Raw genomic sequence first — 27,321 nt, 5'->3', positions numbered from 1 at the left:
AGTTCTGGAACACAACACACCAGACATCACAGTTGTGGAAAAGAAAAAGGATTGGATCATTGATTTTATTACAGCAGCTGAGGATATGATCAATGGTTTCGTCAGCTTCCTTGCACAGTCTGCATTTTGGATCGTCGTTATTATTATTATTATTATTATTATTATTATTATTATTATTATTATTATTATATACACAGACACACACTCATATAAATACACACACATTCTTTGACTATATATATGTGTGTGTGTGTCTATTGTCTACATATGTGTGTTTGTATGTTTGTCTGCCCGTATGTTTGTACCACGAAAGCTGTTGCTAGGTGAAGTGGCCCTCTGGGCGGAGCTTAGCCTTCTAACTGGCAACAACTGGATAAAAGCAATTATTCCTCTCCCTCTAATTAGGACTTTATTTTTCTTTCCTTTTTGTTGTATAAACGTAGAGGCACGGATGAGGGGTTGTGCTGCCAAGTTTAGTGTTTCTGGGATGTGTAGTTTTGTTGTTTTGTCCTAGGCCGAAATTTCATTACCCTTTTATATATACAGTATGTGTGTGTGTGTGTGTGTGTGTGTGTGTGTGTGTATATATATACAGTAGAGTCTCACTTATCCAACGTTCTGGATTATCCAACGCATTTTTGTAGTCAATGTTTTCAATACATCATGATATTTTGGTGCTAAATTCGTAACAACAACAACAACAACAACAACAACAATAACATGCAAAGATACTGTGGGACTTCCGAATCCAGACTGACAAAGTTCTGGAACACAGCACACCAGACATCACAGTTGTGGAAAAGAAAAAGGTTTGGATCCTTAGCTGCTGTAAGAAAATTGCACAGACAGACTACAAACAGAGGCACAACTCTGTGGCCCAAATGATTCATTGGAACTTACGCCTCAAGTACCACCTGCCAGCAGCAAAGAACTGGTGGGATCACAAACCTGCAAAAGTATTGGAAAATGAACATGCAAAGATGCTGTGGGACTTCCGAATCCAGACTGACAAAGTTCTGGAACACAACACACCAGACATCACAGTTGTGGAAAAGAAAAAGGTTTGGATCATTGATGTTGCCATCCCAGGTGACAGTCGCATTGACGAAAAACAACAGGAAAAACTCAGCCGCTCTCAGGACCTCAAGATTGAACTTCAAAGACTGGCAGAAACCAGTGCAGGTGGTCCCGGTGGTGATGGGCACACTGGGTGCCGTGACAAAAGATCTCAGCCGGCATTTGGAAACAATAGACATTGACAAAATTACGATCTGCCAACTGCAAAAGGCCACCCTGCTGGGATCTGCGCGCATCATCCGAAAATACATCACACAGTCCTAGACACTTGGGAAGTGTTCGACTTGTGATTTTGTGATATGAAATCCAGCATATCTATCTTGTTTGCTGTGTAGTAGTAGTAATAATAATAATAATAATAATAATAATAATAATAATAATAATAATAATAGTATTCACCAATATATCACACAGTCCTAGACACTTGGGAAGTGTCCGACGTGTGATCCAAGACAACAGCCAGCAGAGTGTCTGCTGTGGACTCATCTTGTTGTGTTTCAAATAATAATAATAATAATAATAATAATAATTTGGAAACAATAGACATTGCCAAATTTTGTGATATGAAATCCAGCATGTCTATCTTGTTTGCTGTGTCATACAATAAAATAATAATAATAATAATAATAATAATAATAATAATAATAATAATAATAATAATCACACAGTCCTAAACACTTGGGAAGTGTTCGACTTGTGATTTTGTGAAACGAAATCCAGCATATCTATCTTGTTTGCTGTGTCATAATAAAATAATAATAATAATAATAATAATAATAATAATAATAATAATAATAATAATAATACACTTGGGAAGTGTCCGACGTGTGATCCAATACAACAGCCAGCAGAGTGTCTGCTGTGGACTCATCTTGTTGCGTTTCAAATAATAATAATAACAACAACTTTATTTCTTCCATCTCCCGAAGGCACTCGGGGCGGCTCACATAGGAACATACAATCAGTAACTTAAAACAATATAGCAATAATGATAAAACAACATAACACAATGATATCTTTAAAACCTGAACATCAATTTCTACATACAGTAGAGTCTCGCTTATCCAACACTCGCTTATCCAACGTTCTGGATTATCCAACGCATTTTTGTAGTCAATGTTTTCAATATATCGTGATATTTTGGTGCTAAATTCATAAATACAGTAATTACTACATAGCATTACTGCGTATTGAACTACTTTTTCTGCCAAATCTGTTGTCTAACATGATGTTTTGGTGTTTCATTTGTAAAATCATAACCTAATTTGATGTTTAATAGGCTTTTCCTTAATGCCTCCTTATTATCCAACATATTCGCTTATCCAACATTCTGCCGGCCCGTTTATGTTGGATAAGTGAGACTCTACTGTATGTAGAAGTTCTACATATATAAAAGGTAAAGGTTTTCCCCTGACGATAAGTCCAGTCGTGACCGATTCTGGGGGTTGGTGCTCATCTCCAATTCTAAGCCAAAGAGCCGGCATTGTTCGTAGACACCTCCAAAGCCATGTGGCCACTGGCATGACTGCATGGAGCGCTGTTACCTTCCCACCGGAGCGGTACCTATTGATCTACTCACATTGGCATGTTTTCGAACTGCTAGGTTGGCAGAAGCTGGAGCAACAGGCGCTCATTCCGCTCCCGGGATTTGAACCTGGGACCTTTCGGTCTGCAAGTTCAGCAGCTCCGCACTTTAACACACTTCGCCACCGGGGCTACATATATATACACACACATATATATATTCTGAATTAGCATTCTCGGCTAATGGAGTCCGTGTGTTGCTTGCGACCAAAATGTTTTCCGATGCTTGTTCAGGGAAGGAAAAAGGAGGGAGCGGTCGTTGCCAATTAGAACGGCAGCCACGGCTGCAGGAGGCCGATTGTAATTGCCCACCTTGGAATCGGGCCAGGGCTTGGCAGGCCCTTCGCCCTCACACTTGCGAAATGTGCCATGCTGTTTTTAATGAGCCCACAGAAGTAGGAACGTGTTTGGCTTTTCCTCTGAAGGGCTATTTCTGTGCCACGGGTTTTCCCGACCCCATGTACACCGGACTCGCAACTAGGGAAGACGCACTTATTCTCGTACAGAGAAGACCTACTCACTTTATATGGCATCTACACCTTTGGGGATTCGGAAGACTCCTAGTCCTACCCCTTATCTCTCCTTTAGAAGAGAAGATCAAAACCGTTGAAAGAAACTCCCTAAAATCACCACTGCAAAGAAGAAACCCCTTTTAAGCATTCACCAGCAATTTGGATCTTAAATCCTTGAGCACTACCCTGTTTCCCCTAAAATAAGACATCCCCAGAAAATAAGACCTAGTAGAGGTTTTGCTGAATTGCTAAATATAAGGCCTCCCCCGAAAGTAAGACCTAACAAAGTTTTTGCTTGGAAGCATGCCTGCCGAACAGAACACTTGAGCATGCATGTACGTAAATGTACGTACCATAAAACGTTGTACATGGAAATATTGGTAGTAACAAGAAATTCTTGATAGGATTCACAGTTTGTCTGGTTATGCTGGTTTGTGATGACAACCACTGCACAGTATATAATAAATGTTCAATTTTTTTTTGTTCAACAATAAAGTGAATTCTTCTTCATGGAAAAATAAGACATCCCCTGAAAATAAGACCTAGTGCATCTTTGGGAGCAAAAATTAATATAAGACATTGTCTTATTTTCGGGAAAACACGGTAGCAACCGCCTCCAAAACTCACTACAGTAGAGTCTCACTTATCCAAGCCTCGCTTATCCAAGCTTCTGGATTATCCAAGCCATTTTTGTAGTCAATGTTTTCAATATATCATGATATATGGGCTCGGGCTGTGGCGCAGGCTGGAGAGCAGCTGCAATCAATCAATGAATCACTCTGACCAGGAGGTCATGAGTTCGAGGCCCGCTCAGAGCCTATGTTGTTTGTCTTTGTTCTATGTTAAAAGGCATTGAATGTTTGCCTATATGTGTAATGTGATCCGCCCTGAGTCCCCTTCGGGGTGAGAAAGAAGGGCGGAATAGAAATGCTGTAAATAAATAAAAATAAATAAATATTTTGGTGCTAAATTCGTAAATACAGTAATTACAACATAACATGACTGCGTATTGAACTACTTTTTCTGTCAAATTTGTTGTATAACTTGATGTTTTGGTGCTTAATTTGTAAAATCATAACCTAATTTGATGTTTAACAGGCTTCTCCTTAATCTCTCCTTATTATCCAAGATATTCGCTTATCCAAGCTTCTGCCAGCCCGTTTAGCTTGGATAAGTGAGACTCTACTGCAGGGCTCCTCAAACTTTTTAAGCCGAGGGCCGGTCCACAACCCTTCAGACTGTTGAGGGGCCGGATTATCATTTGAAAAAAATACAAACAAATTCCGATGCACACTGCATATGTCTTATTTGTAGTGCAAAAACAACAACAACAACAATGAAAGAACAATACAATATTTAAAAATAAATTTTTTTAACCAACATACATTTTTCAGGATTTCAATGGGAAGTGTGGTCCTGCTTCTGGCCAATAAGATAGTCAAGTTAATTAGGGTTGTTGTTGTTGTTGTTGTTGTTGTTGCTGTTGTTGTTATGTGCCTTCAAGTCATTTCAGACTTTGGGTGAGCCTAAGTCTAAAATTTATTTATTTATTTATTATTTACTGCATTTATTTACTACATTTGTATCACACCCTTCTCACTCCGAAGGGGACTCAGAGCGGCTTACAATTTATATCTATATACAATATATTATATTATTAGCATAGCACAATATTAGCATTATATATTACTATATTGAACTATACCACTATAGTAAAGGTAAAGGTTTCCGCTGACGTTAAGTCCAGTCATGTCTGACTCTGGGGGTTGGTGCTCATCTCCATTTCTAAGCCGAAGAGCCGGAGTTGTCCATAGACACCTCCAAGGTCATGTGGCCACTGGCATGACTGCATGGAGCACTGTTACCTTCCCGCCGGAGCGTTACCTATTGATCTACTCACATTGGCATGTTTTCCAACTGCTAGGTTGGCAGGAGATACCACTATACTGTAATATTATTAGTAATATTATATGTAATATAGAATATATCATTAATATTATTATATGGTATTATTATTAGTGTTATATTGCATTACATTATAATATTATTATCAATATTATATGTATATATATTATATTATATTATAAAACTGAGGGCGGGGGCCAGGTAAATGACCTCGGAGGGCCGCATCCGGCCCCCGGGCCTTAGTTTGGGGACCCCTGCTCTACTGTATCTCCAACGGTGAGTTTTTGCCTATACGTATGAAGACTAGAACACATGAAAAGAGGGACTCTAAAGTAGACAAACAGAGCTCCAGATGCAGAATTACCTGGAGGAGAGGGATTCTGAAGGCACGCTTTGCTGCCCCTCGTATTGCTGGACCAGGGCTCGGACGCTCCAGTACGGATGCTCGATTTCTTCGTCCAGGCTGTTGTTCCTGGAGACAAAGACCGGGCCAACATTAAAGACAAGGAAGCCACAAGAAAGGCAGGCCTCTGAGGATGAGGATTTTTTGGTTAAGCCATCCCAGATACCCTACAACGGATTGGTATCAACTCCTAGAAACAACAACCTATTCATCCAACCCTTAAGATATTGTTATATGACTGGTATCCAGGAGCTACTCTAAGAAGAACGTATACAGATGCTATACTAATTGCTGAACTGTCTTTTTCCACACTCCAACAACACTTGAGAACACTATCAAGAGGGCAGCAGACTCTGCTTGTTTTTCATGTATTCGATTCGACAAGACTGAAATCAAACTAGAGACTACAACAGCTTTATGTTAAAGCTTATGTGAAGGGTTACCTTATTGTACATCTGCATATTAAGAACTGTTTATTTAACTCGATTCAATGCTGAGACAGCAATTTTGATTGTTATTAAGTCAACTATAAGACTTTGTTTGGTTTTTATTTCTATTGGACATAATTGGCACTTAAACTATAAATAGGAATAGTTTTTCCATATTACCTTTGCAAGTGTTGCCAAGAGTATTCCTTTAAGTTAAAAACTATACTATTGTAGTGAATGAGAATACAAATAGTGGATACCTTGAGTAAAGTATTCATTGCAATATATACTACTAGTAAACGTAAGAGATTCCTTAGGGACGGGGCTATGACCTATCACCCCGAGTCCCTTTGGGGAGATGGTGGTGGGATACAAAAATATATTATTATTATTATTATTATTATTATTATTATTATTATTATTATTAAACAGTCTAGCTACTATGCACTTCGACCTGACCCCCCCCCTTAACTTCATTAGTAGTGAAGTAGTTTTCATGACTTTTTCTTTTATCTTGCTGTCATGGTTTTACCTGTATAATTCATGCTTGAATCTGTTTTTATTTGATTGTTATACTGTTATTGTTATTGTTTTGCTTTATATTTTAACTTGTTTGTAACTTGTTTTCTTTTGGGTTCAGCCCCACGTTAGCCACCCCGAGTCCCTTCGGGGAGATGGTGGTGGGATACAAAAATAAAGTATTATTATTATTATTATTATTATTATTATTATTATTATTATTATTATTATTATTTTATTATGACACAGCAAACAAGATAGATATGCTGGATTTTATATTATTATTATTATTATTATTATTATTATTATTATTATTATTATTATTATTATTATTATTAACAGTCTAGCTACTATGCACTTTGACCTGACCCCCCCACTAACTTCATTAGTGGTAAAGTTGTTTTTATGACTTTTATCTTTTATCTTGCTGTCATGGTTTTACCTGTATAATTCGTACTTGGATCTGTTTTTATTTGATTGTTATACTGTTATGAACTTATATATATCATCACAAGCAGAGTCACTCCTTGCAAGCAATTAGGCACTATATATAAGTTCATTGTTGCTGAGTATACCAACTCCTGAAGAAGGGGATTTTTTCCCCGAAACTGGGTACAAAAATACCCGAGAACCCCGTAGACTTGGGACTTTATTTGGACTTTACTTGCGAAGACTTTCTTAAGAGCGGTGCTCCATCTTTATTTTCTTCATCCCAGTATACAGCAACATGACCAACCGTCTGTTTACTTTGTTTGGAAGATATTTTCATTGACTTTGTCTCCCTGAAGCCTATACTTTGGAACCAATATCAGACTTGGATAACTTTTGTGTTAGAGCTGTTGCTCCTTTTCATTTTCTCTGGTACTGCCAAACTGAGCTTTGTATGGGGAACTTTAATAATACTCTATGCTATTTGGACATATTTTCTTTGTGCATAGACCATCTTGTGTTTGTGTAGATACAAGTATTCTGGGATTTTGTATAGTTGGCCCATACTTGCCCAGAATGTAATTCTCAGTCATGCAACCGGCCATTAGCCAAACCCGTCTGCTTTGCAACATCCCAAAGGCAGCCCATACCTCCGTTTGTGTCGGAAGGCGTCGCGTCCCGAGCGCGAGACGTCCTGCCGAACGTCAGCCAAGGCAGCCACGGCCCCCTGAGCCACCGCCGCGGCCGAATAAGGACGGTGATTGGACCACGGCGCCTCCGGCCCTACGAAACCCCTTCCCGTGGCGCTCGACGCAGCCTGGTTGGCGGCCTTGCTGGAGCCGGGCTTAAAATGAGCCGCTAAGGCAAGGATCAGCCTCATGATGCATTTCAGGTTCCCGTCGACAATGTCTGCAAAACAAGAACCAGGTACAAAGGACGGGTGTTACCTGAAGCCCAGTCTGGCCAGTTCTAGTCGCCACAGCTACATGTCACAAAGAACATACATGTTACTGACAGCCTCACTTTGAGTCTCCTCCTCACACTCTATTTTATAGTATCTTGCTGCCACTGTGATAGAACATCTGGCGGACGGTATAGGATGATAAAAGCAAGGACAAATAGGCTGAGAGATAGCATTTATCCCAGAGCTCTATAGTTTCTATGTTCTATTTCAGTGATGGCCAACCTATGACACGTGTGTCAGCACTGACACGCCTAGCCATTTTTGCTGCCACGCTGCCGCATACAGATTGATTGGATGACTATGTCTTTTGTGGCCAAATTTGGTGTGATTTGGTCCAGTGGTTTTGTTGTTTACTCCATGGGAATTATGCACATTATATATATATATATATATATATATATATATATATATATATACACACACACACACACACACACACACACACACACACACACACACTAGCTGTGCCCGGCCACGCGTTGCTGTGGCGTTGTCTGGTGGTGTTGGTGAGAAATTGTTGAGGTAGTGGTGGTATTGAATGTCTGTTGTATGGTCGTCTTTATGTTTAGTATGCACAATGAAGTGGATTATATGGCAGTGTGGACTCAAGATAATCCAGTTCAAAGCAGATAATATAAGATTCTAAATGGGTTATATAGCTGTGTGCAAGGGCCTTGAGTCTACACTGCCATATAATCCAGTGCAAATTAGATAATCTGTGGAAGAGGCCTAAGTGAGGCCTAACTGTGCCTGTTGCCTGGGCTGAGTAGGTTGCTAGGAGACCAAGTGTGCGGAGCTTAGCCTTCAAACTGGCAGCAATTGGATAAAAACTATTATTCCTCTCCCTGTAATTAGGACTTTCTTTTTCTTTTCTTTTTGTTGTATCAACCTAGAGCTGTGGATGATGGGTTGTGTTGTCAAATTTCGAGGTTGGGGGCCCTGTAGTTTTGTTGTTTTGTCCGCTGCCCTGATGCCATCACTCTTTTATTTATATTCTATTCTATTATTTTTCTATTATTATTGTAGGATATTATTATATTATTACTATTATATTATTATTATATTATTCATTATTCATGACTACATTGAAACTACAATAGAGAGAAATCAGCGTGGAAACTGCAAGAGGTACCGTTGATTGTTGTACATGGAAATAAGGGTAGTAAATAGTTTTTGATTTATTAAATACAGTTATATATTACAATTATATATTTTTGTTATTTAAACTATATATATTGTGAAATTATGGGTTTTTTTCTCGAAGTGACACGACACCCAAGTCATGCTAGGTTTTTTGGTGAATTTTGACACACCAAATGCAAAAGGTTGCCCATCATTGTTCTATTTTGACATAGACATTCTGTCCTGTTTGTCTGTTGCCCGTATTGTTGTGCTATACTAGACTTTTAATGCCTTAACAGCTACAACCCACTTATGGCAAAGGATCCAATCCAGGACTTTTTAGATCAGAGATTTTGAATGTGTTATCATTGTTTTTTTTAGAAAGCATCTGCTTTTGTTTGTGAGGAAACGCGGATGTTGCAGCTGCAATTGTTTTATTACTGCGACAGTGTCAACAAAGAGTTTGGGATGATACAGTTTCCCATCCCAGCCTCACTCTAACATCATGTTACGATTCCTCTCATTCTTTAGAAATAAGTCTTTAGAGTAGGCCTGGGCAAACTTTGGCCCTCCAGGTGTTTTGGACTCCAACTCCCACAATTCCTAACAGCCAACCGGCATGGCATGGCTGCATGGAGCACCGTTACCTCACCACCAGAGCGATACCTATTCATCTACTCACATTTGCATGTTTTCGAACTGCTCGGTTGGCAGAAGTTGGGGCTAACAGCAGGAGCTCACCCTGCTCTCTGGATTCGAACCGTGACCTTTTGGTCAGCAAGTTCAGTAGCTCAGTGGTTTGACCTGTTGTGTCACTGGGGGCTCCGTATTTTGCATTATAACACACCACTTTCGGAGAGAAGTAGCTGGGCTAATGTCAGGACATCAACTCTTCACAGTGCGCACCATTCCCCACCAGTAGCCAAACTCTTGTGAAAAATGGAGACGCAAGCCCAGATGTCCAGGGTGCCATGAAAACCGTAGGCTCAGACTTATATGAAAAAATTCTTGGGTAATTTTTTGGCTTGGCCAGTGTGTTGTTGTCGGCACAAAGGCGAGACTATCCTCCATCCCTCGGGCAAGAGATGCGGCTCAGCTGATGCCTCCAGCCTTCGAGGCTGTGCTGATCTTCTCCCGGAGTGGAAAGCGCAAACATGTGCTTCCCATTTCCACATCAAGCCATGACGCCCTCCTGCCACTCAATGCCTCATGCGAAACCGAGGAACTCTGAAAGCAAGAAAACCCGGGGGAAAGCATTTCCCTGCATCCTTGTGACCACAATTAAGGATGAGTTTGTGCTTTGTCTTTCTTTCAAGTTTCCTTTTCATACCCACCATGTGTATTCGATGACCGAGATGCTGCCAAGATGGCAGCTTCTTGCACATTAGAGCCCAGTGTGGCTCTAATAAATCACTACTAACTGAGAGGTCATTGGTTCAAAGCCTGGGTCGGGATTAAACTCCTGGCCATGAATAGCCTACCTTGCTGCTCATCTAAGCATCTCGAAAACAGTTGTGGATGTGAGTAGATAATCTAGGTACCGCTTTATGCGGGGAGGCTAATTTAACTTAATTTACAACACCATAAAACCATACAACCTCCCCACCCCCGTGGCTGGAATCGAGCATACCCTCATGAAGCCAGAAGTTGGAAAATGTTAAATTGCCTTTCTTGTCTGTCTGTATGTTGTATGTCTAAAAATGGCACTGAATGTTTGCCATATATATGTGTGTTGTAATCCGCCCTGAGTTCCCTTCGGGATGAGAAGGGTGAAATATAAATAGTGTAAATAATAATAATAATAATAATAATAATAATAATAATAATAGAGAAGTGTTTGACTTGTGATTTTGTGATCTATCTTGTTTGCTGCATCATACAATAATAATAATAAGAATACAGTCCTAAACACTGTGTCATAAAATAATAATAATAATAATAATAATAATAATAATAATAATAATAATAATAATACACTTGGGAAATGTTCGACTTGTGATTTTGTAATACGAAATCCAGCATATCTATCTTGTTTGCTGCGTCATACAATATAATAATAATAATAATAATAATAATAATAATAAAGTCCTAAACAATGTGTCATAAAATAATAATAATAATAATAATAATAATAATAATAATAATAATAATAATAATAATACACTTGGGAAGTGTTCGACTTGTGATTTTGTGAAACGAAATCCAGCATATCTATCTTGTTTGCTGTGTCATACAATATAATAATAATAATAATAATAATAATAATAATAATTCAGTCCTAAACACTGTGTCATAAAATAATAATAATAATAATAATAATAATAATAATAATAATAATAATAATAATACACTTGGGAAGTGTTCGACTTGTGATTTTGTGAAACGAAATCCAGCATATCTATCTTGTTTGCTGTGTCATACAATATAATAATAATAATAATAATAATAATAATAATAATTCAGTCCTAAACACTGTGTCATAAAATAATAATAATAATAATAATAATAATAATAATAATAATACACTTGGAAAATGTTAGACTTGTGATTTTGTGATACGAAATCCAACATATCTATCTTGTTTGCTGTGTCATACAACGTCGTTGTGTCAGTAATAATAATAATAATAATAATAATAAATGGGAAGTGTTCGACTTGTGATTTTGTGATACGAAATGCAGCATATCTATCTTGTTTGCTGTGTCATACAATATAATAATAATAATAATAATAATAATAATAATAATAATAATAATAATAATTCAGTCCTAAACACTGTGTCATAAAATAATAATAATAATAATAATACACTTGGAAAATGTTAGACTTGTGATTTTGTGATACGAAATCCAACATATCTATCTTGTTTGCTGTGTCATACAACGTCGGTGTGTCAATAATAATAATAATAATAAGTGTTTGACTTGTGATTTTGTGATACGAAATCCAGCATATCTATCTTGTTTGCTGTGTCATACAACGTCAGTGTAACAATAATAATAATAATAATAATAATAATAATAATAATAATAATAATAATAACAGGCTCCACATACCTTTGGCCGACGTCTGGTGCATGCGGATCTTTTTCGACGCCACGAACTGCAGGACTTTCTCCACGTTCTCCTTCATCTCCTGCTGGTTCGTGGGACTGACCTGTATGCCGCCCAGCTTCTCTCCCGCTGCGAAGGAGAGACCGCGATAACGATCAAGAAGAAAAGAACTGTATGACATTAAATAAAGGAATTGAAGGCTCAATTCTCACTCATTTTAAGGCCTATCTGCATGAAACCTGCCTCGGTTTTAGACCCCATTTTCAACTGCAGGCCTGCCAAGTTTCAGAACAATCCACCAATCTACTGATTTTTTAGAATTATTTTAAGTTTGTCTTAAAAGTAAGACAAACCGCAAGAGAGGGTTCTGGGAATTGGGTTGCTGTGAGTTTTCTCACAGCATGTTTTCTCACATGGCTGTATGGCCTTGTCCCAGAAGCATTCTCTCCTGATGTTTCGCCCACATCTATGGCAGGCAGTGTGGTGACTCAGCCTTTGCCTTTGTGTGACTCTGATGAGGATTCTGGGATGCAAGTGCATAATGATGGGACTCAGATTCAGGATGAGTTTCAAGATGACTCTGACGATGGGAATGATGGGATTCAGGTGCAGAGTGTTCCTGATGAAGAGCAGGGAGGCTTTCCCACAGGAAGAAATGAGGTTGTTTCTGATGATGGTTTTCAGGTGCAAGAAACAGAAGGGGAGAGTAGCTCTGATAACACTAACGAACTCAGTGGCCTTGACGGCCTTGACAATGAGGCCGCTGAGCTCGATCGCACTAGTTTGCTGGAATTTCGGGGGTTGCTTAGAAATCTCTGTTACCAGGTGAGAGTATAGCGGAATCAGTAGCGTCTAGTTAACACCATGTGCAAAGAAACTCACACCAGGCAGAGGAATTGAAAAGAACAAAGGAAACTTTACTCTTGCTTGTTGAGTTGAAATATAAAACAGTTCTGCAATCATACAATGTCCATGTAGTTGCATAAGATCAATAACCAATCAATCAGCTTTCAATATATACAGCATAGCATATTCAAAATTACTACTTGACCGTAGCTAGAGAGCCTGTCTTTTTCTGTGCTCTCCCTCCAAGCTCAAATTCCAACTGACATTCTCAGCCACCTGCCATCAAACAGATACATTGTTTTAGGCGTGGCCTTGCCTCTACAAAAGAGCTCAGCTTCCTTTTTGCAGAGAAAGCAAGCAACTTTGCAAGGATTTCTTTGAAAGGATTTCTTTACACACACACATAGCAATTTGGCGCAATAATCTCCGAATAGCAAATAAGAGGGAGATCAAAGGGCAAAGAAATGCCTTCATGTCATGCTATTAAAACAGTCTGCGGAAAGAGAGATCTTTGTCAAAAGCAACTTCTTAGCTAGAGTCAAGAACCAAGTCTGCTTTCCTGTATCAAGTCTGCGTTCCTGTATTACCTTGTAGCTTCGATATATTCTAGTTGCTGGGACTTTGGCTTCCTTTGAAAGGACTTTGCTTCATGCCTATGCTTCTATGGATTTCATGGTTACAGCCTTGTTTTGTAACTATATTTTGGAACTGAACTTTTACCTTTTATGAACTACTAGCTGTGCCCAGCCACGCGTTGCTGTGGCTAGGACTTAGTTTTTCTTTTCTTTTTGTTGTATGAACGTAGAGGTGTGGATGACAGGTTGTGCTGTCAATTTTCGAGGTTGTGGGGCGTTTAGTTTAGTTGTTTTGTCCGGTGCCGGGATTCCATTACCCTTTTATATATATAGATTTTACTGCCTATCTCCTAATAAACTACAAAAGACTACGTTCTGTGTGCAGCCTGGTGTCTTTAGCAAGGTGAAGCTAACCTGAGGTGCAACAGGCAACCTCAGAGGTTGTGAGGTATATTCCTGGAATTGTAGACACCAGTTGTGTCCATTCTCAGCCAGTCAGAGCATGGACACAACTTTTATTGGCTGAGAAACACAGAGAGAGAAAAACTTCAACTCCCATCATGCTCTGGGAGGAATTCAGAGACTTTTCAATGCCCGCCACATACAAGTGCTGATGGGAAAGCTGCAGGATCGTCTCCACGAGCCTCACGGCAGACCCCTGCCTCAGATATAATGCAGATTTAACTCCATCCTCTCTAGTTGCTGTTAAATCCGGCTCTCTTGATCCATTTTGCTCAGATTTTCGGTTCCTTCCTCCCTGTTCTGTTTTCGGGGACTGCACGAAACGGACCACCGAATATTACCGAATATCATTTTCGATCCCACTGATTCCAGCCCAAGCCTAGTGGTTTCCCGGCTATATTTTATTTATTTATTTATTTCAAATATTTCTATCCCGCCCTTCTCACCCGGAGGGACTCAGGGCGGCGTACAATTGGCAACAATTCGATGCCGATACATCATTAAAAACAACAACATATAAAAAATAAAAAATACATGACCATGTTCTAGCATGTTTTCACCTGACTGTCATACACCAGCCACCTTTGGCTTCTGAACCTGATCCAGAAATGAATTTTGGCCAGGATGAAGCTTATTCTGACCTTTTGCCCAGTTCTTCGAGCTCCTTTCAGTTACAGCTGCCGGCTGTTGATAGTTCCAATGCTTCCTTAATTGGGAGAGATACTGGAGATGTTACTCCCGTGGCTGAACCAGATGTCCAGAGTTCCCCAGAGAACGTGCCCTTCAACCGAAAGGAGTTTCTGCATCGCCAGAGATCAGAAAAACAAGGGCTTAGAAGGAGTAACCGCTTGGCATTTCAAAGGGATTGTGGATAAGAAGATTCCCTTGGGAACCTTTGGGGAGTTTGGTCTCCCTTCGTTGGGATCTGATCTTCGTTCCATAAAAGTGTCTTGCACTGCAAACACTTTGCGGTGTCAACGTAGCTAAGAACAGTCCACCGACTCCAGTTCGTGGTTTCTAGCGGCCAAGCCGAGCCGTGACTCCCGATTAGAACCGGAGTAAATCCTCTTCCTTGCCTTGTTCCTGAATCAAGTTTGATCTTTGCTTCGTCTCGTTCCTGCTTTGATATCCACGATCTCCTAGTGACTTTGGACCTTGTTATTCAGCCTTGTTTCCTTGTTGTTCCCCGCTCAAACTTCCCAACAGTTTGAGCATGTTTCGGTTTTGGACTTTGGGCAATAATATTGGACATTTTCCTTCATCTTTTTGGACTTATTCATACCTTTTCACAAAGGACTATTTCCCACTCATCCTTTCTGCTTATGCATTCCTGAATTTATATTTGCTTTAATAAAGATATTATATGATTATTGGTCTCTGTCTAGTTTCCAGTGTTCACGTTGCCTTGGGGTGCAAAACTGACATTTCACACACAACAGTATTATTTTTGTTTATTTAGACCCCAATTTGAGTCTCCTTGTGGAGAGGAAAAAGCAGGGTATAAATAAATATAATAATAATAATGATGATACTGACCCACGATCTCGATGAGCGAAGCCAGGACGACGCCATCGCGGAGATCCAGCCGCAGGTCCTGCACCGGCTTCACCGCTGGTTTCTTCTTCAGCTGGGAATTCACCCAGACCACGTAGGCCTGTAGTTGTTGCTGTAAGACACGAATCGGGACACAATAACACAGGTTGAGTGCTCCTCATACAAAATATTTATTTATTTATTTACAGTATTTATATTCCGCCCTTCTTTCTCACCCCGAAGGGAACTCAGGGGAGATTACAATGAACAATGATATGGCAAACATTCAATGCCATCATATAGACAACATACAGTATAGACAGACACAGAGGCATTTAACATTTCCAGCTTCACGATTCCGGCCACAGGGGGAGCTGTTGCTTCACCGTCCACTAATGACTGTACTTCCTCATTCCTTCCGGCATGTTGCTGGCAGTTTAATGGTGTTGTAAATTAGTTAAATTAGCCTCCCGCATAAAGCGTACCTAAATCTCCTACTTGACAGATGCAACTGTCTTTCGGACTGCTTAGGTCAACAGCAAGCCGGGCTATTTAATGGTCGGGGGATTAACCCGACCCGGGCTTCGAACTCATAATCTCTCGGTCAGTAGTGATTTATTGCAGCTGGTTACTAGTCAGCTGCGCCACATCCCAGCCCTTGAGACCGGAAGGGTTTCGATATGTTTTTTGGGTGACCTCTCACTGCAAACAGCATGCCTGGGATAACATAAATGGACGTGAACACTGGCCACAACAATTGTGCAAAACCAGTGATTCCCAACCTGTGGGCCTAAAATGACCTAAAATGAGCTCTGACCATATCTACTGGACTCAGCTACCAGTCGCTGTTGAGTGTATGTTTGTAATGATGGTTTATATGTTTTAAAATACAACACCATAAAATACATGTACATACTTGTAATGTACATGTATTTTATGGTGTTGTATTTTAATTTTGTTCCACTGGGCTCAGTCCCCATATAAGCCGCCCTGAGTCCCTTTGGGAAGACTGGGCAGGATATAAGAATAAAGTTGTTGTTGTTGTTGTTGTTGTTGTTGTTGTTGTTGTTGTTCCTTTGCAATGTCTCATTCACTCTTTCCTGGAGAGTCTCAAGTCAGAAGGCGTGGGATAAACATTTTGAAAAGCAAAATATACATGGAAATACAGTAGAGTCTCACTTATCCAACATTCCGGATTATCCAACGCATTTTTTGTAGTCAATGTTTTCAATACATCGTGATATTTTGGTGCTAAATTCGTAAATACAGTAATTACTACATAGCATTACTGTTTATTGAACTACTTTTTCTGTCAAATTTGTTGTATAACATGATGTTTTGGTGCTTAATTTGTAAAATCATCACCTAATTTAATGTTTAATAGGCTTTTACTTAATCTCTCCTTATTATCCAACATATTCGCTTATCCAACGTTCTGCCAGCCCGTTTAGCTTGGATAAGTGAGACTCTACTGTATTATATTATAGTATTACATTATATAATATTATAATATTCTAGTATTATTATTATTCCTTTCCAATGTCTCGTTCACACTTTCCTGGAGAGTTTCAAGTCAGAAGGCGGGGATAAACATTTTGAAAAGCAAAATATATATGGAAATAGATCATGAAAATACACAATTCCTATAATGCAAATATCACGACTGGACCTCTTCTGGGGCCAACAAAAGCCTGTGTCGTCCAGGCAACATAATCCCATTTTCTCCTTTTGCACAAAGCCTCCCTTTCCTCTAAACTCCCCGTTATTCCGCCGACACGGCAGGTTTTAAGTTTATTCCGCATTCTTCCGCACGGCCCGTCGGCCGCGAAGTCGTGTTCCGATCACTGCGCCACTCGTAATCGTCCTGACAAGAGAAATCCAACTTCAGTCGCAACGCAACATTAGCTTTGGCCTCGGAAAAGAGCCCCACCGTCGGCGCTGGCTCAGCAGAAAAACAACCGGGATGGAAAGGCCTGGCGTGGATTTTGTACATTTTGGGTTGTTGTGGAGAGAAAAAGCTTCAGTGGACACCCCTCTGGGGGTTGGTGCCCATCTCCATTTCTAAGCCCAAGAGCCGGCGTTGTCCATAGACACCTCCAAGGTCATGTGGCCATGGCATGACGGAATGGAGCACCTTTACCTTCCCGCCAGAGAAGTACCTATTGATCTACTCATATTGGCATGTTTTTGGAACTGCTAGGTTGGCAGAAGCTGGGGCTAACAGCAGGAGCTCACCCCGCTCCCTGGATCTGAACCGCCGACTTTTCAGTCTGCAAGTTCAGCAGCTCGGCAGTTTAATCTGCTTGCCACAGGGCAACTTACAACAAATTAAAATAAAGTGCAGATGACAAAAAAAGGAACAAGACTAGTTTAAGTTTATGCTATATATATGTGTATGCGTGTATATATATATAGTATATAACATACAATATGATATACAGTAGAGTCTCACTAATCCAAACCTCGCTTATCCAAGCCTCTGGATAATCCAAGCCATTTTTGTAGTCAATGTTTCCAATATATCGTGATATTTTGGTGCTAAATTCATTAATTCAGTAATTACAACATAACATTACTGCATATTGAACTACTTTTTCTGTCAAATTTGTTGTATAACATGAAGTTTTGGTGCTTAATTTGTAAAATCATAACCTAATTTGATGTTTAATAGGCTTTTCCTTGATCAGTCCTTATAATCCAAGATAGTCGCTTATCCAAGCTTCTGCCGGCCCGTTTAGCTTGGATTAGTGAGACTCTACTGTACAATAATATATACAGTAGAGTCTCGCTTTTCCAACATTCACTTATCCAACATTCTGCATTATCCAACGCAGTTTGCCTTTTAGTAGTCAATGGTTTTGTAGTCATTTTTTCAATACATTGTGATATTTTGGTGCTAAATTCATAAATACAGTAATTACTACATAGCATTACTGCGTATTGAACTACTTTTTCTGTCAAATTTGTTGTCAAACATGATGTTTTGGTGCTTAATTTGTAAAATCATAACGTAATTTGACGTTTAATAACGTTTAATAATCCCTCCTTATTATCCAACATTTTCACTTATCCAATGTTCTGCCGACCCGATTATGTTGGATAAGTGAGACTCTACTGTCTGTCTGTAGTATATAATATACAATATAATATACAATAATATATAATAATATATTGTATATACACATAATATTGATAGTAACAATGTAATCTAATGAAATATAATAACAATAATGCAATATAATAATATTAATTATCTATTATATGTAATATTACGAATAATATTGCAGTATAATGGTATAGTACAACATGGTAATATATAATGGTAATATTATATAATCCATTATATATAATAATATGTCTATTTTAACTGAATTGTTTTGCCTTGTTATGATGTGTTTATTATGTTTGCTGTGTTTCAAGTTGTTGTATGTTGTTTTGACAAATGGCCATATTTGCATACATTTTGGAAACCGCCCTGAGTTTATATAAATAAAGTTTTACTATCTATATATATAAATGAGTGATGGCATCACGGCGACCAACAAAACAACAAAACTAAAGGCTCCCCAACCTCGAAATTTGACAACACAACCTGTCATCCACGCCTCTAGGTTGATACAACAAAAAGAAAAGAAAAATAAAGTCCTAATTAGAGGGAGAGGAATAATTGTTTTTATCCAATTGCTGCCAGTTAGAGAGCTAAGCTCCTCCCACTTGATGTCCTAGCAACCTACTCAGCCCAGGGGACAGGCAAAGCTAGGCCTCAGGCCTCTTCCACACTGCCTATAAGATACAGATTATCTGATTTTAACTAGATTATATGGCAGTGTAGACTCAAGGCCCTTCCACACAACTATATTGCCCATTTATAATCTTACTAGCTGTGCCCGGCCACGCGTTGCTCTATGCTAATAATAATAATAATAATAATAATAATAATAAACTTTATTTATACCCCGCCACCATCTCCCCAACGGGGACTCGGGGTGGCTTACATGGGGCCATGCCCAGAACAATACAATATAACAAAATATAATAGAACAACAAATCATAGCACATTAAACAACAATAAAACAATAAAAGAAAATATACACTACATTAAACAAGATCTAAAAAACAATAAAACCAAGGGCGGGCCACATGAACACTAGGTTATACCATGCTTCTATTATTATAATTACTAACACTATGCTATTATTATTATTATTATTATTATTATTATTATTATTATTATTATTATTATCATCTTCATCATCATTATTATGTAGAGGCTGGATGGCCATCTGTCAGGAGTGCTTGGATTGTGTCCTCCTGCATGGTAGAAGGAGTACCACCACTACCTCAACAATTTCTCACCAACACCACCAGACAACGCCACAGCAACGCATGGCCGGGCACAGCTAGTTATTGTATATAATGCTAATATTATGCTATGCTAATAATATAATATATTGTATATACATATGATTTGTAAGCTGCTCTGTAAGAGTCCCCTTTGGGGTGAGAGGGGCAAGATATAAATGTAGTAGATGAATAAATAAATAAGTAGCAGCATGTAAAGAAAGGACCAAGGCAGTGACATCTCCGGCCCATGCCGGTTTGGATATCAGCCAGCACGCCAACGTATTATATCAAGAAATACCTTTCTAAGATCGAAAGAGATATTTGCAGGAAAACCTCAGCAAGCAAGAGTCCAAAAGTGGCAGGCTAAAACCTGGTCCAAGGAAATTTATTATCATGCCAAGTTTTTAACTTTATGTTTTTAAATACATTATAACTGTACTCTCAATTTGCTTCTGGCACCAGAAATAAAGTTCATATCTCCAACCCAGTATTTGACGTATTCCAGATTCAGTCTTGTACTGTACTTTCCGGTGAAATCGATTACCTCTAAGCAGAAGATAATTGATTTTGTTCATGGTTCTTCTCAAGAGACTCTCATCTGACCTACATCGTAGCCACATTTTACTCCAATGCTCTTCGCCGGCTCTGTATTTTATTCTCCCAAGATATATGTCATATATTCTTTTGCTTTAAATAAAAATAAATCCCAAGCCAATGCTCAGCTCCGTTTCCTTTACTCTATCTTTTTGCAAATGTCCCCTTTTGAAGGGAGATTACTTATTTCCTTACTTAATTAGCCGTTTGAATAATCTCTCCCTTTTTGCATATTATATAGGGTTTTCCTGCAGCGCTTTGAAGCTTATTATACGTCCATAAAAAAATATCGGCGCTGGCGATTTTCCTGCAAGATCCTGCAAGAAAATCCTCATTCATCCGACATCCGAGATGCACGAGATATCAGAACGGAGCCATACTTAATGACCGAAAAAAAATCAAAATATACAGAAATGAGCAAACCAAAAGACCCTCAAGGCACCCAAGTGTTGACATGAAAAGTATTTGAGTTGTAGCTCCATTTAAAACACTTTTTTTTTACTAATTGCACTTTGCATTCGGGAAGGTTTCTTTTTCTTGCATCTTGCAAGAAATTGTCTTTCTCTCCAAACTCGATCCGTTGCTCTGTCGCATTGCATGCATGCGTGGGTTGGACTTAATGACAGCTCACGTCTCCAGCGAAAATCAGAAAGCGATCCATCATCTTCCATGTTCTGTCTACCAATTGTGATGTCTGTATATATATGCACACAACATATCAGTACAACAATGCATTTTCCGGCCAGCAAACCAAGTCATAGCTGATATCAACTATGGCCAAGTGAATGTCAATCTCTTTCTTGTATTGTCAAAGGCTTTCATGGCCAGAATGACTGCGTTGCTGTGAGTTTTCCAGGCTGTATAGCCATGATCTGGAAGCATTCTTTCCTGACGTTTCGCCCACTACTACAACAGGCATCCTCTGAGGTTGTGAAGTGTGTTGGAAACTAGGCAAGTGGGGTTTATATACTGTTTATATAGAAGTACAGTAGAGTCTCACTTATCCGGGCCGGCAGAAGCTTGGATAAAAAAGGAATGACATACAAAGAATTCCCTTGTTTGTTCCTTCTTTAGCACAAGCAAATAAAGCAAAGCTACTCTGGTTAACGATTTCAAAACAAACCAAGATGGTTCACCATGTTCTGACATTGGTTTAATATCCAGGGTTTATTTGACCAAAGGTCTTAACCAAAGTTTCCAAATGTGTATATAACTAAAATACTGAATTTGGATTGCTGTGAGTTTTCTGGACTATACGGCCATGTTCCAAAAGCATTCTCTCCTACAGCAAACTACAACTCCCATGATTCTTTAGAATCATGGCATTTCAAAAGATATGAAACTAGATACCTGTGTAATATAGATAAACTTTCACAACCGGTCTGCTTGGTGGAGATGCACTGAGCATTTAAAAATATGCAAATAGACCTACAGTAGAGTCTCACTTATCCAAGCTAAACGGGCCAGCAGAAGCTTGGATAAGTAAATATCTTGGATAATAAGGAGGGATTAAGGAAAAGCCTATTAAACATCAAATTTGGTTATGATTTTACAAATTAAGCACCAACACTTCATGTTATACAACAAATTTGACAGAAAAAGTAGTTCAATATGCAGGAATGTTATGTTGTAATTACTGTATTTACGAATTTAGCACCAAAATATCACGATCTATTGAAAACATTGACTACAAAAATGGCTTGGATAATCCAGAAGCTTGGATAAGCGAGGCTTGGATAAGTGAGATTCTACTGTATGTGGAAAATGAGCCCCCGGTGGCACAGCAAATTAAACTGCTGCACTGCTGAACATGCCGATAGAAAGGTCAGCGGTTCAAATCCGGGGAGCGGGATGAGCTCCTGCTGTTAGCCTCAGCTTCTGCCAACCTAGCAGTTCGAAAACATGCAAATGTGAGTAGACCAATAGGTACGGCTCCATGCAGTCATGCCAGCGGCCACATGACCATGGAGGTGTCTATGGACAACGCTGGCTCTTCGGCTTAGAAATGGAGATGAGCACCAACCCCCAGAGTCGGACACGACTGGACTTAACATCAGGGGAAACCTTTAGCTTTATTTTGTGGACAATGTCAACGGAAAGGAGGAAACCCTGAAAATGAGCACAATCTGGTTACCAATATTTAAAGACTCTAAAATCAGGATGGTAAATAAAGAACAACACTAAAAAAACAAGGGAATTCCAGACAGGAAACTATCAGGGCCAGCGAACACCTCCCAGGAAAGGATTCCCCCATGTGAGAAGCAGCCAGGCTTTGAAGCTGCAAGGCTATTCAATGCTAATCAAGGTAGCCAATTGCAACAGTCACACTTGCCTCCAACCGACAAGAGTTCTTTCTCCCACCCTGGACATCATTCCATATTATATATATATATATATATATACACACACACATATATTTACACACACATACATACATATACACACATACACACACATACAGTAGAGTCTCACTTATCCAACACTCGCTTATCCAACATTCTGGATTATCCAACGCATTTTTGTAGTCAATGTTTTCAATATATTGTGGTATTTTGGTGCTAAATTCGTAAAAACAGTAATTACTACGTGGCATTACTATGTATTGAACTACTTTTTCTGTCAAATTTGATGTTTTGGTGCTTAATTTGTAAAATCATAACCTAATTTGATGTTTATAGGCTTTTCCTTAATCCCTCCTTATTATCCAACATATTCGCTTATCCAACGTTCTGCCGACCCGTTGAGCTTGGATAAGTGAGACTCTTCTATATATATATATATATATATATATATATATATATATATACTGTGTATGTATATATATATACTAGCTGTGCCTAGCCACGCGTTGCTGTGGCAAAGTGGTCGTGGTATTGGTTAAAAATTGTTGTGTAATTTTTATTTGACGTTTGCAATTTTTTATTAATTTTATTGTAAGTTATATTTTAATTTATTATATTTTATTATTTTCTTGTATTATTTTTAGTTATTTTCTGTTATTATAGTATTTTATTGTATTAATTTTTAGTGTTTTTTATTATTTTTTATTGGGTTGCTAGGAGACCAAGTTGGAGGAGCTTAGCCTTCTAACTGGCAGCAATTGGATAAAAGCAATTATTCCTCTCTCTCTAATTAGGACTTTATTTTTCTTTTCTTTTTGTTGTATCAACCTAGAGGCGTGGATGATGGGTTGTGTTGTCAAATTTCGAGGTTAGGGGGCCTGTAGTTTTGTTGTTTTGTGGGTCGCCGTGATGCCATCACTCATATATATATATATATATATATATATATATATATATATATATACACACACAGTATGTGGAAATGAGCCCCCGGTGGCGCAGCGGATTAAACTGCTGCACTGCTGAACATGCTGACAGAAAGGTCAGCGGTTCAAATCCGGGGAGCGGGATGAGCTCCGGCTGTTAGCCTCAGCTTCTGCCAATCTAGCAGTTTGAAAACATGCCAATGTGAGTAGATCAATAGGTACTGCTCCGGTGGGAAGGTAACAGAGCTCCATGCAGTCATGCCAGCGGCCACATGACCTTGGAGGTGTCTACGGACAACACCGGCTCTTCAGCTTAGAAATGGAGATGAGCACCAACCCCCAGAGTCGGACATGAATGGACTTAACGTCAGGGGAAAACCTTCACCTTTACTATGTGGACAATTTAATTACCAATATTTAAAGACTCTAAAATCAGGACAGTAAATAAAGAGCAACACTAAGAAAAAACAGGTGAATTCCAGACAGAAAACATTCAGGGCCAGCGAACACCTCCCAGGAAAAGATTCCCCCATGTGGGAAGCAGCCAGGCTTTGAAGCTGCAAGGCTATTCAATGCTAATCCAGGTAGCCAATTGCAACAGTCACACTTGCCTCCAACAGACAAGAGTTCTTTCTCCCACCCTGGACATCATTCCATATTATATATATATATATATATATATATATATATATACACACACACACACACACACACACACACACACACACACACACAGACAGACACACACACACATGCATACATATACACACACATACATATACACACATACATATATACACACACACACATACACACGCACATGCATACATATACACACACATACACACACATACATATATACATACATACACACATACACTTGCACATACCCTGTTTCCCCTAAAATAAGACATCCCCAGAAAATAAGACCTAGTAGAGGTTTTGCTGAATTGCTAAATATAAGGCCTCCCCCGAAAGTAAGACCTAGCAAAGTTTTTGCTTCGAAGCATGCCCAACGAACAGAACACTTGAGCATGCATGTACGTAAATGTACGTACCATAAAACGTTGTACATGGAAATATTGGTAGTAACAAGAAATTCTTGATAGGATTCACAGTTTGTCTGGTTATGCTGGTTTGTGATGACAACTACTGTACAGTATATTAAAAATGTTCGTTTTTTGTTCAACAATAAATGTGAATTCTTCTTCATGGAAAAATAAGACATCCCCTGAAAATAAGACCTAGAGCATCTTTGGGAGTAAAAATTAATATAAGACACTGTCTTATTTTCGGGGAAACACGGTACATACATATATACACATACATATATACACACATACATACATACATACATATACACACATACATATATACACACACATACATACACACACATGCATGCATATATACACACAAACACACACACCCTTGCCTAGTTTCTTTCTTTTTTTTTAATAATTTTATTGAGTTTCCAGATAATATTTACAGTGAGACTGTGAGAACAAACAAAGTCATTAAAAGTATAAGTGCAGTGAGCTAATAAAAGGGGGAAAGGGAAAAGAAAAGGAAGAAAGAAAGGAGAAAGAAATAAGACAACAACAAAAAAAATTATAAAATGAAATAAAAGAAATAAAACATAAAATTTGTCACTTCCATCTTTTACACAGATACTTGAAGTAGTTACAGTCTTTGGTCCATTTCTTTAATCATCTATTCATATTATCTAAGTCAATATCAGCCTCTTCTTTATCTTTCCTCATTGTCAATTCATTTTCTTTAAGGGTTAGATTATCCCCCTCATTTGTCTCTCCCTCAAATATTTTTTTATCGAGTCCCAGTTTGTTTGTTTTTTCGGAATGCCGTAATTATTTTTTAGTAAATATGTCAATTTGTCCATATTCATTATTTCCAAAACCTTCTTCAGCCAACAGCTCAACTTCGGGGTTTCTTTCTTTTTCCAGTTGCTGGCATATACTATTCTTGCCGCCGTAGTGAGATAACTGAAAAGGATTTCTTTATTTTTATCACTTTTGATGTCAAGCATCCCCAAGAGAAAATATTTGGGATCCAGTTCTATATTAATTTGCAACATCTTTTGTATTTCTTGCTGAATTTTCTTCCAATAGTTTTTCGCCTCCTTGCAAGTCCACCAGCAGTGGAAAAAGGTTCCCACTTGGTCCTTGCCTAGTTTCCAATATATCACCCAACCTCTGAGGATGCCTGCCATAGATGTGGGTGAAACGTCAGGAGAGAATGCTTCTGGAACATGGCCAGACAGCCCGGAAAACTCACAGCAACCCAATCTCTTTCTTTCTGTGCATTTGATTGTAATTGGCCTCTATCCTCTGAATTTCCTCATTAAATGTCCACTTTCTATGTTAAGCTGTGGCCATGCTGTTTGGAGATCCCAGCGAGCAGAGGGACATAAAAGGGGAATAAAAGGGACCCCGATAACTTTCATTTGTGGATTATTATGAGCCAAGATGGGTTACGATATATTCTATGACGGCGGGATGCGACGAGCGAGGAAGGCAGAGTCGGTGCAGAGGAAGCTTCCGTCCTCATTATTATTTCTCTCTCCCCGGGGAAGGTTTCAAAGCAGGACTAATTAGTCGCTTTCATCTCTAACGTCTGAACATTTACTCGGCTTCCTTTGAATCCAGGGGAACCCCAATATCCCCCAGAAGACTTGCGTTTTGCAGCCGGATACCGGGAGCCCACTGTTTTCCTTACGCCAATGATGGGCAACCTTTTGCGCTTGGTGTGTCAAAATTCACCAAAAAACCTAGCATGACTTGGATGGTGTGTCACTTTGAGAAAAAAAAAAAACATAATTTCACAATATATATAGTTTAAATAACAAAAATATATAATTGTAATATATAACTGTATGTAATAAATCAAAAAATATTTACTACCATTATTTCCATGTACAACAATCGATGGTGCCTCTTGCAGTTTCCACGCTGATTTCTCTCTATTCTAGTTTCAACGTAGTCATGAATAATGAATAATATAATAATAATAAGTATAAAAGTAATAATATAATAATATACTACAATATTATATATATATATATATATATATATATATATATATATATATATATATATAAAGAGTGATGGCATCACGGCGACCCACAAAACAACAAAACTACAGGCCCCCCAACCTCGAAATTTGACAACACAACCCATCATCCACGCCTCTAGGTTGATACAACAAAAAGAAAAGAAAAATAAAGTCCTAATTAGAGAGAGAGGAATAATTGCTTTTATCCAATTGCTGCCAGTTAGAAGGCTAAGCTCCTCCAATTTGGTCTCCTAGCAACCCAATAAAAAATAATAAAAAACACTAAAAAAATTAATACAATAAAATAACTAAAAATAATACAAGAAAATAATAAAATATAATAAATTTGATAAAAAGGTACCAGATAACAGATCTTTTCAGAGCATTTTTAAAAAGTTGCACATTAGCAACTAAAGAATGTGTTTGAGCTCTCTTTTCCAGCCGGGCTGTGGCGCAGGCTGGAAAGCAAGCCAGCTGCAACAAATCACTCTGACCAAGAGGTCATGAGTTCGAGGCCAGCCCATGCCTGCGTCTTGTCTCTCTCTCTGTTTGTGTTATGGCATTGAATGTTTGCCTTTATGTGTGTAATGTTATCCGCCCCGAGTCCCCTTGGGGTGAAAAAGAAGGGCGG

The 27,321-nt window shown here is 38.7% G+C and overlaps 1 protein-coding gene across 3 annotated transcripts in view; it reads right to left on the bottom strand.

Annotated features, from left to right (window-relative positions):
* The window catches only part of dixdc1 (DIX domain containing 1), a 90,370-nt gene that overhangs the window by 38,370 nt on the left and 24,679 nt on the right, over positions 1-27,321 (bottom strand). For all 3 annotated transcript variants that reach the window (XR_010000368.1, XM_062960796.1, XM_062960795.1), the window contains 4 exons: positions 15,416-15,545; positions 12,000-12,125; positions 7,508-7,766; positions 5,443-5,550 (listed from right to left, as the gene is read on the bottom strand). Coding sequence is in view for 2 of the 3 variants with exons in the window: in XM_062960796.1 (XP_062816866.1) it covers positions 5,443-5,550; positions 7,508-7,766; positions 12,000-12,125; positions 15,416-15,545 (623 nt within the window). In the remaining variant the exon portion in view is untranslated. The remainder of the gene's footprint in view (positions 1-5,442; positions 5,551-7,507; positions 7,767-11,999; positions 12,126-15,415; positions 15,546-27,321) is intronic.

The sequence above is a fragment of the Anolis carolinensis genome, unplaced genomic scaffold (assembly GCF_035594765.1).
Source record: "Anolis carolinensis isolate JA03-04 unplaced genomic scaffold, rAnoCar3.1.pri scaffold_8, whole genome shotgun sequence".
Lineage (NCBI taxonomy): Eukaryota > Metazoa > Chordata > Lepidosauria > Squamata > Dactyloidae > Anolis > Anolis carolinensis.
The sequence above is the reverse complement of the archived record's forward strand: the minus strand, read 5'-3'. Positions and strand labels throughout refer to the sequence as shown.